Source organism: Armigeres subalbatus, chromosome 3, assembly GCF_024139115.2.
Source record: "Armigeres subalbatus isolate Guangzhou_Male chromosome 3, GZ_Asu_2, whole genome shotgun sequence".
Lineage (NCBI taxonomy): Eukaryota > Metazoa > Arthropoda > Insecta > Diptera > Culicidae > Armigeres > Armigeres subalbatus.
Genome location: NC_085141.1, coordinates 145875226 through 145891933, shown reverse-complemented (window position 1 = coordinate 145891933; position 16708 = coordinate 145875226). Strand labels below are relative to the sequence as shown.

Sequence of the window (16708 nt, the reverse complement as noted above, 5' to 3'; positions counted from 1 at the left end):
TTGAACAAGTTTAGTTTTACCAAATTAGGCATCCATAAGGCGAAATATATGTTCACAGACAAACAGACATAACACTCGTCAATTTTCCATCGTTCACTGATATACTGGTCAATTCAAATAATCATTAGTTGGCCAATCGATCACTCGCGCACATCGGTTTTGCTCTAGTTTGACGTTTGCTCACTACCGCCATCTGGTTCGTGATTTGCCCAACTAACTGAAATCAACAGATGTCGTTAGTGTTTAAACGACGATGAATTTGATGAGTGGATGTTCAATGTGTTATGTCTGTTTGTCTGTGTTATTATTGAACGCTATTGAGTTTCGCTCAGATCAAGAACTGATTTAGTTAGTTTTGGATTCATTAATATCGAGGTCTCTGGAAATTGCGAGTACAATATATGCAACCAGCGTTACGATAGTTATTTACCATGTCACAATAGTTATTCAATCCGACGAGCGCCTTATAGATAAGCAGCATGAAGTACAGTACGTTATCATTCGTTGAGTTGTCACTCAACCCATGACATCCGCCTTTGGGTAGGCAATTATTTTGTCACTTTCACGGTTAATCGCCGTGGGAAGCTGAGTAGTTTTATCTCGTTTTAAATACTGGAGTCTGGAAAAAATTTCCTTATAACTAAGGAAGGGTCAAAATCTCACTGTAGGTGGATTAATCTGGGTTTTTTTTAAACAATAAATAACATTTTTTCTCGTTAATTTTTTAAGAAATTCATTAAAAAATGCGCCCAGGAATTCCCTCGAACATCTAAAATTTTTGTATGAATCAGCACACTGCTAGGGATCACCCTCTCCCCTAACAGAGTGACATACTTTGAGGATGGACCCATAGGAATTTATTCGAAATTTTTTTCAGGAATTCCTTGGGATCTTATTTCGGTAATTTTTCTTGGAGAATCTTTAGAAAACTTTCTTAGAATTGTTTCGCGAATTTGTTTAGGGATTTCTTCAAGAATTCCGTCAGAACTTCTTAAGAAAATTCCTCCAGAAAATCATTTAGGGACTGCCTTACGAATTCCTTTACGAGTTTCTTTACAAATATCCTCGGAAATGTTCTTATAGTTCTTTTGAAATTTCTATTATTATTTCGTTCGGAAATACAGTTGATGCAAAAGAACAAGATTTCTAATGTCGCTCCCGTTAGTGATACTTTGAGTGTCAAACCAATGATGTTATTATTGAAACCAAACAAGCACTTCAATATGATGGATAATAAACGGCCAAGTTAAGCTTATTCTGGCAAAATAATATTGATGGTTACAGCGCCACTAGCGTTGTAGTACTTTTGCTTCTCTCGGAAATACTTCGGAAAAAGCTTCAGATTTTTTTAATTCCTTGCGTTTTTTATTTGTAAATTTCTCTAGGAAATCTTTGGAAAACACCTTGAGGGATTGTTCCGGATATTCCTACAAAAATCCCGGAAATTCCTTCAAGAATTTCTTTGGAAATTATTTCTGTAATTCCTATAGGAATTTGTTTAAGGTATTTCTTTGGAAATTCCTCCAGCAACTTTTCCGAAAATTCCTTCGGACATTCGTACAGAGTTTTTTAGCATTCATTTTTATTTATTTAGTTTACATCTAAGCCAATAACACTGAATCAACAATTTGACGCCACAATACACGGTTCGAGGCTGCATCTCTCCGTCCTCGTATGCGTCCCACGCTCGCCAAGGCGTTTTGTACCTGGTCTGCCCACCTCGCTCGCTGTGCTCCACGCCGTCTCGTATCTGCTGGATCAGAAGCGAACACCACCTTGCAGGGTTGCTGTCCGGCATTCTTGCAACATACCCTCCCCTTCGTATCCTTCCGGCTTTAGCTACCTTCTGGATACTGGGTTCGCCGTAGAGCTCCACTCGGAATTCCCTTGAGAATTCTTTCGAAAATTCCTTTAGCACAAATTTTTCACTTCCTTTTTTCCAAAAATTCCTACTTTCGGAAATTCCTTAAAGAATCCATTCATCTTCCTGGAATTCTTTCTGGGACTCATCTTGAAAATTCCTACAGGAATAATTTAGAAAATTTTGCTAATAATTTCTATGGACACTCCTTGAGTGATTGAAAATTCTGGTATATTTATTCAAAGTTATGAATCATTTTCGTCTTTTGAGAGAGTTTCACTCATGACATATTGATCACTAGGCCAACCATTGAGACACGCGTATGGATTAATTTTCAAAGTAAGGGATGCTTTCGTAAATCCCCCAGGATTTTTTCGGAAACCCCTTCAATGATTATCAAAAAAGCGGAATTGTTTTTCGGAATTATGCCGATACAAATATTTAAGAACAATTATGTCTCTCCCCATTTCGGGATATTTAGCCCAAAAATAATATTTTGAGGGGGCAACAAAGAAAGTTGCGGAAAGTTTTGAGGATTTTCAAAACTCTTTTATTATCCCCCCCCTTCCTTGACCTTTTCGAGACCAATAGGGCATATATTTAATTGAATATTTGTAACGGCCTTATTGTGGTGCACATAATGTAAATCCGGGTGATATGCCGCGTCGGTATAGATGCCGCAATTTAGAGCTTTCGTAAAACAGACTAGCTTTTTTGGCTCAAATGTATGTTAGATGTCTTTTGTAGCGAAACCAAAATGTAAGTAGAAACTGCTCATTATTTTCAGTCAAAATAGTTAAAAGAATATTTACGAATATGTAAATGTAATATTTACACCAGGGAAGCCGTAAAATTTCTAACGCTATTTTTAATTAAAAAAAATTGTACGCTTTTGTGAAAATACTAACGAACCCACATGTTCATTTCATTATTTGAGCCATCCAAAAAGCTTGTAGGTTATATTTGTAAGCAATCTACAAATCTAAATCTAAATCTAAATCAATCTAAAAAATACAGTGATGTGGCATCTATTCCTTACAATTGGTATAGATGTCGAAAAAAAGGGTGATACGCCGGATCTACCTACTATCAGCAATTTAATGGATATTATTTTTAAGTAGGAAAATCAATGCATCGGATGGCTACTTCAATCCTCTGCAGTGATGTGGCGTCGGAGTTGACGCGGGCAATCTGGATGTTGACGGCACATGTGGATATTGGTGGTTGGCCGGGCGTCAAACCTTGTAGAAGTTGTTCTAACCACTCGAGCCAACGTTCAGCGAGTGACTGACATCTCCGGTTGATGCGCCTTTTGCTCCATCCTCGGCCAGTGAACCCACCCACGCTCGCTTGTACCGTCTGCAGCAACGTTTAACTTGTTTCTATAGAGCCGTCTACAGTTAGCGAAACTAATAGTTGGCTGTTCTAGTTCTTGTCCGCTATATGGGGATGAAAATGGAGTCGGAAATGGATCAGCCAAAAATTCGACGGAGCTTTCTTGATGTTCGGAATAAACGAAGCGCAGACATAGCATCTGACTATCATTTTATAATTCGCTAGATCTGACTATGCATTGATCGGATTCAGCTGTGGGAGGATAGGCTCAGGCGGCAAATCAAAACAGACCAACTAGAAGATCCAGCTGTCAAGAGATCGTTGAAGAACTTGGAACTCGGACAGTGCTTGTTCCAGAAGATGGAAGAGTAGAAGAGCAGTGGACGGTTTTCAAGAATGCTTTTATTCAAACCAGTGAGATTATGATCCATTATAATATGAAAATTGATCACTCCGCCAAGTATTTTTTTTTACCACGCCGATGGCTATTAATGGACTATTGAAACAGTAGGGTTGTGGAAAAATGTCTTTATAAGGCCAACTTGACCACATACATATTTTGCCTTTCTCGTATATTAAGTATTTTCTTTGAAATCTACCTGATATTCAATGTTTCGGAAAATATGGGAATTATTCTCTTGGAATTTGAGGAATGGCTTCTTGAACACCTGCGAAACTTTTTATGTATTAGGATTCCTTTGGTATTTCGGTATGAAAATATTTCGAAATTCAAGGTAAAATTTGTTCTATAAACTTAACGAGTTTTTTTTTATAAATTCCTGATGAATTTCCTTCGAAAAGAAGGAAAACAAGAATTTTATTCTAGTTTTCTTTCTATATTATACTTTTGAGACCGTTCACAAATTAAGTGATGCATATTTTGGTGGTCTTTGACACAGTCCCCCCTCATAACACTTTTTGTATGGAAGATTTTTGTTTGCATAAACCGTAGGGGAAACTGGACACACATGATCCCCACTTTTTGGTTAGGATATTTCTCGATGTAACATGTACAGATTTGCACGTTTCTTGATGGACTTGATAAAGAATTTAATTAGCTATTCAAAAACGTCATTGAAAGCAATTATTTGTTCATGAAAGTTACCAAAAAATGGATTTTGCCGAAAGATAGAAAATTTGGCATTTTCAAAACTTGCGGGAGACTTGATCCCCATATAGGGGGAAATTGATCCCTTTATGAGCTGAACATGTTTAGGTTCTTCCAAGTCTAATGAAAGGTCAAATTGATCTAGCCTCAAATCCTAACAATTCTTCATAGTCTGTCGTAATAGCAGTCGTGCGAAAATTAAATATTGTCGGTATTAAGCAAGGCAAGTATTTTGGTTCTCGAAAAGCGTAATAGTGACAGATAGAATGTCTGCTATAGCAACAAAATTGACATGGTGATGATGATTTATCTGCAAACCGTTCACTCCACTAAAAACAGTGGTCATATTACGACAAATATGATGTTCCCAAGAGGATCTCTCATTGTGATTGATACAGTTATGATACCAAAAATGATTGATCGATACATAAATATATCTTTGTAATTTCAGAATCTAATCTTTCTAGTATATCTCTGAAGTAGGCCAATTATACTGCAAATACCATGGCCAATGGTAAATATCCCTGAGTACCTGTCTTGGGACCAATAAAAAAAGACTGTGATACATCGAGATCGCCAGACTACTAGCAATGCCACAACCGTGATCATACCAGGATGGTGACTTCATACATTAATATTATACTGTCACGCATTATAATTTGGTACTGTCACACATCATCATTTTTGTAGTGAGTGTTATTATTACACAAATGCGATTTCTCTTAAACGACTGATCAAAAGTTTTTAAAAAAAGTTGTTGTTTGGTACGTTTTGGTTGGACATATTCAAAGTTATTAAATTTTTCTCCTTTGAAGAAAAAAAGGATTGAGAATGCTTAAATAATAAAACCTCTCTAAAACCCATATACATAAAGTAACTAATATCAAATGTTACTCAGATTCAATAATCTATCTAATGGATCCGTTTGCACATATCACTGGTATAAAAATGTGATTAGTTTTCGAGAAAACAGGGGGGGATCATGTGTCCCCGGGGATCATGTGTGTCCAGTTTCCCCTAACGGTCAGTCTGACCCCTTCACTTCCCCTGCAGCGTTACGTAATTTGTGATCGGCCGTAATTTGTGATTTTTTTTAGAATTCCTCCACTGCGTTAATTCATACATTACATCCAAAATTCATTCAAGAATTTATCTTCAAGAAATTCTCTAGGACATGGTTCATAAAATCTTTAAGAACTCCCGGGGGCTGGATAGTAGGTGAGTTTTAATGAATTATTCTACAATTTGTGGAAGGAATTCTTGGAGGATTTTTTGGAGGATATACGTGGATGAATTTCCTTGTTACTATCTGAAGGATTTTTTTTGTGAAAACTTCTACATGAATGCGTGTAAGATTTTTTGAAAAAAAAAATTTATGGAAAAATAATCGAGGGCGGAGCGGGAGCTAAGCTTAGAAGAATTCTATCTGTAATTCGAAATGAAATCGAAGGGATTTTCTGGAAAAATTCTCGTAACAAAAAATATGAAAAGTTCTTGGAGGTAAAAAGGAATTACTGAAGAAATTTCTAAGCGAGTATCTGTGAAAAAACTAAAGAAATTCCCTAATGAATATCTGGAGTAGCTTCCAGTAGAATTTCTAGCGGAGAAAATTCCGGAACAATTTGTGGACGATGAAAATCTGAACGAACATCCGAAGGAAATCCTGCAATAACTTCCGAAGGAAAATCCAGATGAATTCTTGGATGAAATTCCCGAGGAATTCCAGGAAGAACTTCTGAAGGAATTTCTGGACAATCTTTCGAAGGAATTTCCGGAGAAATTTCCGAAGAAACTTTCAGATGAAGTCCTGGGATAACTTCTAGAGAAATGTCCAAAGAAGTTCTTGTAGGATTTCTCGAAGCAATCCCTGGAGGAATTTCTGACGGAAATCCTGGAGAATTTTTTAAAGGACTTCCGAAGGAACTCCCGGAGGAAGTTTCGGAGGTACTTCTGAACGATCTTTCGGAGGTCTTTCGAACCAAACCTATGGAGGGTTTCCTGGAGGACATCCTAGAATAACACCCCGAGGAAAGCTAGCAGAAACTTCAGAATATTCAGAGGAATTCCAGGAGTAAGTTCTCGAAAAATTCCAGAAGGATTCTTATGGAGGAATTAAGAATTCCTGGAGGAACTTCTGGGGGGATTTCTGAAGAAACTGTCGTAGGAATTCCTGGAGAAACTTCATGGAGGTACTTCCGGAGGAATTGCTGGAAGAATTCCCGAAAGAATTCCTGGAAGAACTTTTGGGGGAATTTCTGGATCCAATCCGCTGCCGATCACGAACGGCTTGACACCGCTGGCAGAAAATGATCTTTCACGCCGCCACCGATAAAATTTCAATAGGCGCACAGGTCTACTAGAGTGAGCTGCGCACCCAGCGAAAAGAGTGGATTTCTGATACTTCCCGACGTAAGATTCAGCAGCGTAGAGAGGTTGTGAAATACGAGTTACGTCAATGGTATATATCTCTATTAGGGGGAGTCGGGCAATGCTGTATACGGGACTAGTGGATATTAGGTCGACTTGCTGACTGTTGAAGAGGGAAGGTCACAGCAATCGAAAATCATCGCCTCGTCTGTGGTGTCTCACGACGATGCCTAAATGGAGCGGTCGTGGGTCCGAGCATGCCAGTGGGGCGCGACAGGTCAGTTACTCTTCGACTTGGGCAGCTGAAATGTTGGTTCAAACACTTCGAATAGCTTCTTCAAGTATCAGCCAGTATCCTTTAAGAAGCAGCCTTCCAAAGCTTGGAATCCAAAGAGACTTCCCAGGGTCGATCGGCAATCGGCGGAGGTGCTCAAGGCTGACCGTATACTATATCTTTGTGATTATTTTAGCAGCACTATTCTGCAATACAATGCCTTACTCCTGGAGCAGGGTAACAAGCTGGAACTGTTCCTACATTTGCTATTTATTCTGTTGTATAAATCAAGGGGGTCATGTGATCCAAAAAACAAATCTTACAATTGTTGTATAACATTTTGGCATATACAATTCTGTAAGCTTTTATACAGATATTGTATTGAACAAAGCAAAACTATAAGACTTCCATACAACAATTGTATTCTAATCTGCCGAAATTATATATGCCAAATTATTATACAGTTTCTTAATTTTCTTTTTCGCTCGACTGTAGTATTGAGCTTATTTGGGAAATATTTGGCTTCGCAGTCTTGGAGGGAATTGAAAACTATGTTTTTAATCTTTTCCCGACGTTTCGGTCCATTTAGGGCCTTTTTCAAGGGGTCGATTTGTTAAAGTTTCTTCGACAAACGTCGGGAAAAGATTAAAAGCATAGTTTTCAATTCCCTCCAAGACTGTGAAGCCAAATATTTCCCAAATATACAGTTTCTGTAAGGTTCTTATGCAGTACTGTATTAAAACCTGCCATCCGCTGGTTGGGTGATATATACTAATCCACTAAGTTTGACGATATATAGATTTTCCAGCATAATATTTAATAATAATCAAAAATATAGTCATTTTATTTTTTTTTATTTCTTTATTATAGTGATTTTTAAGTAATTTACAAAGTTCATCACTTAATATACTCATTTATTTTTTTTATTTCCCCACAGAAAACTCCATCCTCGTTCCCCTGGCTATCGGACGCAACCAACAACAACGATTACTCCAAAGCCAATAATAATAACCACCACAGCAGCCATCACCCGCATCTTCACCACCATCACAACACCTGCCGACACCCGGAGGACACCAAATCCGGGCTCAACTGCAGCTCGCCCCGGATAGGGAGCTCAAGCGGAGGTCTAACCTCCGGCCATCATCCATCTTCGGCGGCGGCCCCAACAGCGGAGGGAGCCACTCCCGACTCCAGCAGCACGACGGCGACCGCGGCGATACCGAACTTCAACCAGATGCCGGTGCCGGGCTCGGTCCAGGGCCAGAACCCCACCCAGGGGCTGGTGCACTGGATGAGCGCGGTGATGGCCGAGCACATGACGTCCAACTCGCACCACGATCCGACCGCGGTCGGGATGCACTACATGTGGAACGGACCGGTAGAGGTGAGTCGATTAAAGATTTGGGAGAAATGTTTTCGGACCATGTATGTACATATCTCAATTGTGATGAAATTGTGAAACATGTCATAAACGTATTATGACTATAACTAAATATCTTAATCCCTCTAATATAAAGCTTAATAGTTTTTGTCGGATTTTGTTGGAATCAAATGTGCAAATTCTTTTCAGGGATATTTAATTCACTATGAATGTAATTCAAAGAAATTTGAAATAACAGCACTGATCTGAAATAGAATAATTAATTCATATTGATTTACTAGTGAAAATTCACTGTTCTCTAAAAAGAGAGATTAACTCTCTTTCAGAAAATTTAGATGTTCTACCTTGCATTATTTGATTATAGAAAATCATGCCATGATTCTTGATATAAAAGATTTTCCTATCAAAGTTTTGACATTTTTCAAAATAAAAATTCAACTCGTACATTGAAGTAAGAAACATTTGCTAGCAAACAACTTTCGGCGCAACAAATCGCACGGTTCGATGATTTGTCACAAGCAAGATGTTGAAATATGAACGAACCCAAGATACACAGCTTGGAGAATTGAATTTGTTGGATGCATCTGGAAAACACAGGAAGGAGGCGAAAGCTACAGCCATCTATCACTCCCATTCCCTCTCCTGCCAACAGCGTCTTTCGGTGTTTCAATGAATTTCCTAGGAGAGTAAAAAACCGTACGAACAAAGCTATGCGCCCGCTTTCAGATATTGCATTCACATAAAAACCGGGATATAAAAAGCAAAATACATAAAAACGAAACTGGCTGCACTCGGATAGTCTGGCAGGAAAAAATAGCATTCGTAAAAGAAACATTTCTTATCCACATGAAACCATGAAAAAGCAACTTAAAGAAAACGGAGAGCGGTGGGATATCCCACATAAGGAACACAATCCACCCCCTTCTGTATGAGGGGAGCGAGCGGAGGGATGCCATCGGGAAAAAATATCTTCCTTATTCTTCACATTTTCCACACTCATACTCAAGCGCACCCGGAGACTCAAATCCACTGACTGCAGACTTCGAAGCCAGTGATGTTCTCGTCGTCATTTTTCCTATTTGAATCGCCTCCTCGAGCCCCCTCCTGCAGCCAGTCCGGAGAGCTTGCGGGAGCGGAAAACAAAACAGAAACATAAAAATAAGAACGTGTGGCTGGCGGAAAAGTCTCAACGGACCGGCTAGTGAGTCGGGTCAGGATCGCACTTGTTCCGCACGCCGTGTTTGCTCCTTGTGTGATGTGTTCTTCTGCTTCGCTTGGTTCACTTGGCATTGGAGCGGCGTCGTTCACGTCGTTGTCCGTTTTTTTTTCGAGAATGAGTCAGCAGACATGTGTGGGTGGAAGTGGTGGCACCGTTCGTCAAGGAATGAGGAATAGAATCGTTTTCTTGTGCAATCCATCAGAGAGGTTCATAAAAATGAGGTGGGGAAGTTTTCCGTGGATTTTCGTGCACGATTGGCGCTTTGTGAAATCAATTATCAACTTGTGAATGGACACAGCAGACATTACTGATATTGAAGGTTTTATTGTGGTTTCAAAGAGATCCTACAGCTCGGGACAAAATCCAAATGTATAGTTGATATACTTTAAGCTTCCTCAATTGTACACGTACCAAAAAAAGCGAGGTCTTTCACGAAGTCAACAAATTACTTGCTGAACATTATTGCTTGGCTAACTTTTGACATACGAACCATATATCTGGCCCACTGTTAACTCGAGAACCTTTATTATCAAATTAAATAAGACCGGAGCGATCTATGCACCATATGCACTATGTCTTCATCCTATTCAGTCCGTAGTTGCAATGAGTATTTTTGATGCTATTCACGGTTTATTCGCCACCTCCATGTACCGTCTTCGAACATTCCCAGGTTGCCTGTTCTACGACAAATCTAACAAGCCATAGCAAGATGATTGATTTGGTACAAAGGCCTACTTTCCATTGTTTGGTTTATTGGACAATAGGCTGTAAGCCCGTTACCCTGCTAAAATATTTTACACAAAATTAATGTTACACATACAGTTGTCCTCTTAAATATAATCTTAACTTATTACGAATCGCTTCTGTTGTCATAGTTGTGGAAATAACATCCTGTAGTCTGTTGAAATCATTCATGGACCTACTAGTTGGCTCATGCAGCTTGATTGACTGCTCGTAGTTGCTACTCCATCAGCTGTTCTTGCACAGGGAACCAACAGATGTTTGCTTGGGACTAGCACACATCTTCAATGTACAAGTAGGGACACGGCAGGTATTTCCGTCCATCGTCATAGGGGCTAAAACCAACGAAAGAAACGTACATTTGCTTGAACTCCACTATAGCAGAACGTTTCTCCTAAGCTTACGATTTGGTACGCATGGGTTTTACAAAAAAGGGTTTCTTTTTTTTGGTTTTCGAGACTATGACGAACAGACGAAAATACCTGCCGTGTCCCTACTGGTGATCTCATTTGCTTGGTCATACTGGCGCCTGCCACGCCAGAATGCAAGTCAATGTAGGGAAGGGGAGGAAATGATGATGCAATCACTTTCCCACTGCAAGCCGAATATACCTCTGCACTTGCCACAAGCTCATGCGGAATTTGTTGGAATTTTTGGGTTAGGTTGTAACAGTTTTGTTTCAAGAAATTTCAATTTTAAGCCACAGTGCAATTTTGCCCATCCTCATTCAAGTAAATAAAAAAATACATTCGATTCAAACGTTGCCACCGAGCAATGTAGAGCGCATTTTCTCTACCTATGCACTATAAAAGAGCCGCCGTTCGTCACATCGAGGTCAGAAAGTTCCCGTCGATCGGCAAACATCGACTAGCAGCAGTAGCAGCAGCAGAAGCCCAAGATGGGTTTGGATCGCTGGTCATCATCGCTTGCTGCTTGCCGTCGGGACGATCGACCACGGGAGGCTGATTTGCAGTCGCAGCTGGCTGTGCTGTAGCCGTCGTGCGGTGTACCTGCCAACGATCAACATGAGTCGGGACTTGTAGTTGTCACTACGCCCGAGATTCTAAGAGTAATTAAATAATTTTGCAACATGTGGTGTGGCTGAGAGGGGCGAGTGGTATCATACGCACAACTGGAACCGACCGCAATGCGGTTGGTTCTTTGGAGTTGCTGAGTCAACTCAATTTTGTGTATAAATGTCGTGAGATAGTTTGAATCGGAATGGTTTTGAGGAATGAATAAAGTGATTGTGTCTCGATTGTTAAATTGAAAGTGTAGAGAACAGATTCCGCAATAATGGTTTTCGGACCACGACGTGGCCGACTAGCAAGCTGGGCAAATTAAAATGAATCTTGGCAATTCCTTTCGAGGAATTGGCGCAAAAGCCAAGTTTTTAAGCGGAATTTGTTCGTCTTCACTATTTTGATAATTTTATGATGACTCCACCGGAATAAACCGTTACAAGGTTCGAGAGGCAGAGGTCCGTCTTGGTTAACGAGCTGCCGATGTGATAGATAGGAGAAAGCAACTGATGGAATTTCTAATTGGATGCAGGAAACGAACTTTATAAGTTCATTTCCAATTCTAGCAGATTACTGCTCGAATATTCAAGTTGAAGGTATAGGAATAGAAATGGAAACGGTATGGAAGTCCATTTCCAGTTCTAGCGATTGCTAGAACATGAGAAATATAGAGAAAGATACAAAGTAGGAGAATGGAACGGACCTAGGATTGAACCCACGACCTCCTGCGTATGAGGCAGAAGCAGTAGCCATATGACTACCAAGCCCACTTATAAATGGTTTGATGAGTGATCAAGACTAAAAATTGTAGGGTAAGACGGTATAATATGCCCCCCCTAAGGCAACTCCTTGATAACTTTTTACTTTTCAACGCAATTTATGCAAACTTTGTGTTATTTAGTAGTCCAAAGACGCTTCATAGCCCTTCATTAGTATTTCATCAATCCCATATTAAAAAGGCTACAAATCCTTAAGCGGTTGACTTTTAAAAAACCAACATTAGTCCATTTGAGCAGGTTTGAATTACATAGTTTTCATATAATTTGGAAGCAACTGCAGCAAGCTCGCCGAACTTGTTTTCACTTGGTAAGGGCATATCGTCCTGCCTACACTGAGGCGTTTTGACCAGTGAAACATATTTTCGGAAAAACATGTTTGAAGATGGAATCAATTTCATATCATACATTGAGAAAAGTTATTTTGTTGCCTTACTGAATGTTCCACTGCAAGTTTTGCGGACAGTATGCAAGCGTCACTCCAGAATGTTGAGCAAACAAATGCTGAAAGTTACATCAAAACTGTAACTTTTTATATTTTGCTATTATTTTCATTATTTAATACAAAAATACTTCCACATTCACATGGTTTTACAAATATTTTTAGGTACCAACTGATTCTAACCCTTAATTAGTTAAAGTTTTCTAGAAATCAACTTGTGGGCAAATTTCATTACATCCGTTTGATTAATTTGTATCGCAACTTGAATTAGGGAAACCTGTATCTAATCACTTGTTAGGAACTACTCGTTTTTGGTTATCATGTTGAATAACGCGATATAGAAATCATGAAAATAGTTATGTCAAACAGCTGGCTCCCGGGCAGCTTCTAAGCGATTCTCACTATTCGTTCACGGTTGTTTTATTCATTTCCTGTAGTTTGCCGATTTGCTACGCTTCCAAGGATGTTCATTTTTCTTTGTAAAATCGGATGGAGTTTGGATGCTGTCATAAAGATTGTAGAAAATTTCGTTCTACCAACTTTGAAGTAAGGAAAATGTTCAGACTCAGAAATATTACTGCGAGTTCTCCTCTTAGCAGTAGAGCGGAAACCACCGAAGCGAACAAAAATGCAAAACTGAAGGGCTAAATCACCAACCACAAATCACAAAACAACAAATTTGGATTTAATACATGTATTTGGGGTCTTTCCCCCTTCTTCTAACGTTTCCTTCCTTCCTCCTACATTCTCTCTACTTTCCCTTTTCTTTCCTCATCTCTTGCATTCTAATAGTTTTCTACTTACAGTACTTCTCGGTACTCACGGTACCCTACTTGTGCTCGGGGCGTCCCCCTACACCAGCTTCTTGGCGAACCTCTCACAACCGCGACAACTCGCCTGTCGCATTGCCATCCCACGCACGTCGCTCCCGATCTGCTTCCGACCCGCCACGTCAATGCCTCTGCTGGAGACCCCTCTGGCCATCCAGTGCGACTGGGTAGCTGGATGGGGTCCCTCCGAGGCACCTCCTTCCCACGTCGAGTCTTCCACACACCTTTCGCCGCAACTGCTCCGTTCCTGCTGCGGAACCGAAAGACACACGATCCGGATCTCCGTGTTGACCAATGTGGTTGCCGGGCTACGCCTTGTGTTGGTCGATGAAAAAACCGAGTATCTAAAAGAACCCCTGTGGGGTTCGTGCTTGCTCCGGATGTGTGCTCTTCAGTGCTGTCATGGTGGTTACTCCAAGTTACTCACTGAGTAACCAGCTCTCGGGACCAAAAAAAAATTTTTTTTGCCCTCTTTTCACCGAAACGAAAAATAATTTTTTTTTGAAAAATTGTCCGCTCTCTAAGATCGCTTTTACTGCTCCTACCATTCTGAAATCGTTCCCCCTTATATTCTCCATGTATCCTATTCGGGATTCCCGCTCCCCTAGAACGTATTATTCGAACATTTTGCACCCCCGTAGATTTTGAAATATGTCCTCTGCAGGATCTCCGCCCTCCTATACGAATCCCTCTAACTGATTTGCGCCTCCTTAGATAAAAAAGTCCTCTACGGGATCTAGAACGTATTATTTGAACTTTTTGCGCCCCGTAGAATTTATTTAAATATCTCCGCCCTCCTATACGAATCCCTCTAACTGATTTTTTTGCGCCCCGTAGATTTCAAAATATGTCCTCTACGGGATTTCCGCTCCCCAAAAACGTATTACTCGAACTGTTAGCGCCCCTGTAGATTTAAAAATATGTCCTCGGCAGGATCTCCGCCCTCCCATACGTGATCCTCTAACTTTTTTTGCGCCCCTGCAGATTTAAAAACATGTCCTCCACGGGATTTCCGCTCTCCTAGAACGTATTATTAGAACTTTTTTTCGCCCCCGTGGATTTAGAAATATGTCCTCTGTAGGATTTCCACCCCTATATGTATTACTCTAACTTTTTTGCGCCCCCTTTGATTTCAAAATATGTCCTCTATGGGATTTCCGCTACCCTAGAACGTATTATTCAAACTTTTTTGCGCCCCCGTGGATTTAGAAATATGTCCTCTGCAGGATCTCTACCCTCCTATAGGTGTTCATCTAACTTTTTTTTGCGCCCTGGTAGAATTAAAAAAAATTGTCCGCTTTTGGATTTCCGCCCCCGAGAACGTATTATTCAAACTTTTATGCGCCCCCGTAGAATTAGAAATATGACGTCTGCATGATCTCTTCCCTCCTATATGTATTCCTCTTACTTTTTTGCGCCCTGTAGATTTTAAAAAAATGGTTAGCTTCGATATATCCGCCCCCTAGAACGTATTATTTGAATTTTTTTGCGCCCCCGTAGATTTCAAAATATGTCCTCTACGGGATTTCCGCTCCCCTAAAACGTATTATTCGAACTGTTTGCGCCCCCGTAGATTTAAAAATATGTCCTCTGAAGGATCTCCGCCCTCCTATACGTGTTCCTTTAACTTTTTTGCGCCCCTGTAGATTAAAAAAATTGTCCGCTTCGGGATTTCCGCCCCATAAAATGTATTATTCGAACATTATTGCGCCCTCATTAATTTAGAAATATGCCCTCTGCTGGATCTCCGCCCTCCTATATGTATTCCTCTTACTTTTTTGCGCCCTGTAGATTTTAAGAAAATTTTCCGCTTCGGAATTTCCGCCCCCTAGAACGTATTATTCGAATTTTTTTGCGCCCCCGTAGATTTCAAAATATGTCCTCTACGGGATTTCCGCTCCCCTAAAACGTATTATTCGAACTGTTTGCGCCCCCGTAGATTTAAAAATATGTCCTCTGAAAGATCTCCGCCCTCCTATATTTGTTCCTTTAATTTTTTTTGCGCCCCAGTAGATTAAAAAAAAAAATGTCCGCTTCGGGATTTCCGCCCCATAAAATGTATTATTCGAACATTATTGCGCCCTAATTAATTTAGAAATATGCCCTCTGCTGGATCTCCGCCCTCCTATATGTATTCCTCTTACTTTTTTTGCGCCCTGTAGATTTTAAGAAAATTTTCCGCTTCGGGATTTCCGCCCCCTAGAACGTATTATTCGATTTTTTTTTGCGCCCCCGTAGATTTCAAAATATGTCCTCAACGGGATTTCCGCTCCCCTAAAACGTATTATTCGAACTGTTTGCGCCCCCGTAGATTTAAAAATATGTCCTCTGAAGGATCTCCGCCCTACTATATTTGTTCCTTTAATTTTTTTTGCGCCCCAGTAGATTAAAAAAAATTGTCCGCTTCGGGATTTCCGCCCCATAAAATGTATTATTCGAACATTATTGCGCCCTCATTAATTTAGAAATATGCCCTCTGCTGGATCTCCGCCCTCCTATATGTATTCCTCTTACTTTTTTTGCGCCCTGTAGATTTTAAGAAAATTTTCCGCTTCGGGATTTCCGCCCCCGAGAACGTATTATTCAAACTTTTTTGCGCCCCGTAGAATTAGAAATATGACGTCTGCATGATCTCTGCCCTCCTATATGTATTCCTCTTACTTTTTTGCGCCCTGTAGATTTTAAGAAAATTTTCCGCTTCGGGATTTCCGCCCCCTAGAACGTATTATTCAAACTTTTTTGCGCCCCCGTGGATTTAGAAATATGTCCTCTGCAGGATCTCCACCCTCCTATAGGTGTTCATCTAACTTTTTTTTGCGCCCTGGTAGAATTAAAAAAAATGTCCGCTTTTGGATTTCCGCCCCCGAGAACGTATTATTCAAACTTTTTTGCGCCCCCGTAGAATTAGAAATATGACGTCTGCATGATCTCTGCCCTCCTATATGTATTCCTCTTACTTTTTTTGCGCCCTGTAGATTTTAAGAAAATTTTCTGCTTCGGAATTTCCGCCCCCTAGAACGTATTATTCGAATTTTTTTGCGCCCCCGTAGATTTCAAAATATGTCCTCTACGGGATTTCCGCTCCCCTAAAACGTATTATTCGAACTGTTTGCGCCCCCGTAGATTTAAAAATATGTCCTCTGAAGGATCTCCGCCCTCCTATACGTGTTCCTTTAACTTTTTTTGCGCCCCAGTAGATTAAAAAAAAATTGTCCGCTTCGGGATTTCCGCCCCATAAAATGTATTATTCGAACATTATTGCGCCCTCATTAATTTAGAAATATGCCCTCTGCTGGATCTCCGCCCTCCTATATGTATTCCTCTTACTTTTTTTGCGCCCTGTAGATTT

General features: G+C 40.2%; 1 protein-coding gene across 2 annotated transcripts in view; it reads left to right on the top strand.

Annotated features, from left to right (window-relative positions):
* LOC134227610 (zinc finger protein rotund) overlaps window positions 1–16708 on the top strand; it is a 571062-nt gene that overhangs the window by 278884 nt on the left and 275470 nt on the right. For both annotated transcript variants that reach the window (XM_062709225.1, XM_062709226.1), the window contains one exon: window positions 7883–8332. In XM_062709225.1, coding sequence (XP_062565209.1) covers window positions 7883–8332 — 450 coding nt within the window. The remainder of the gene's footprint in view (window positions 1–7882; window positions 8333–16708) is intronic.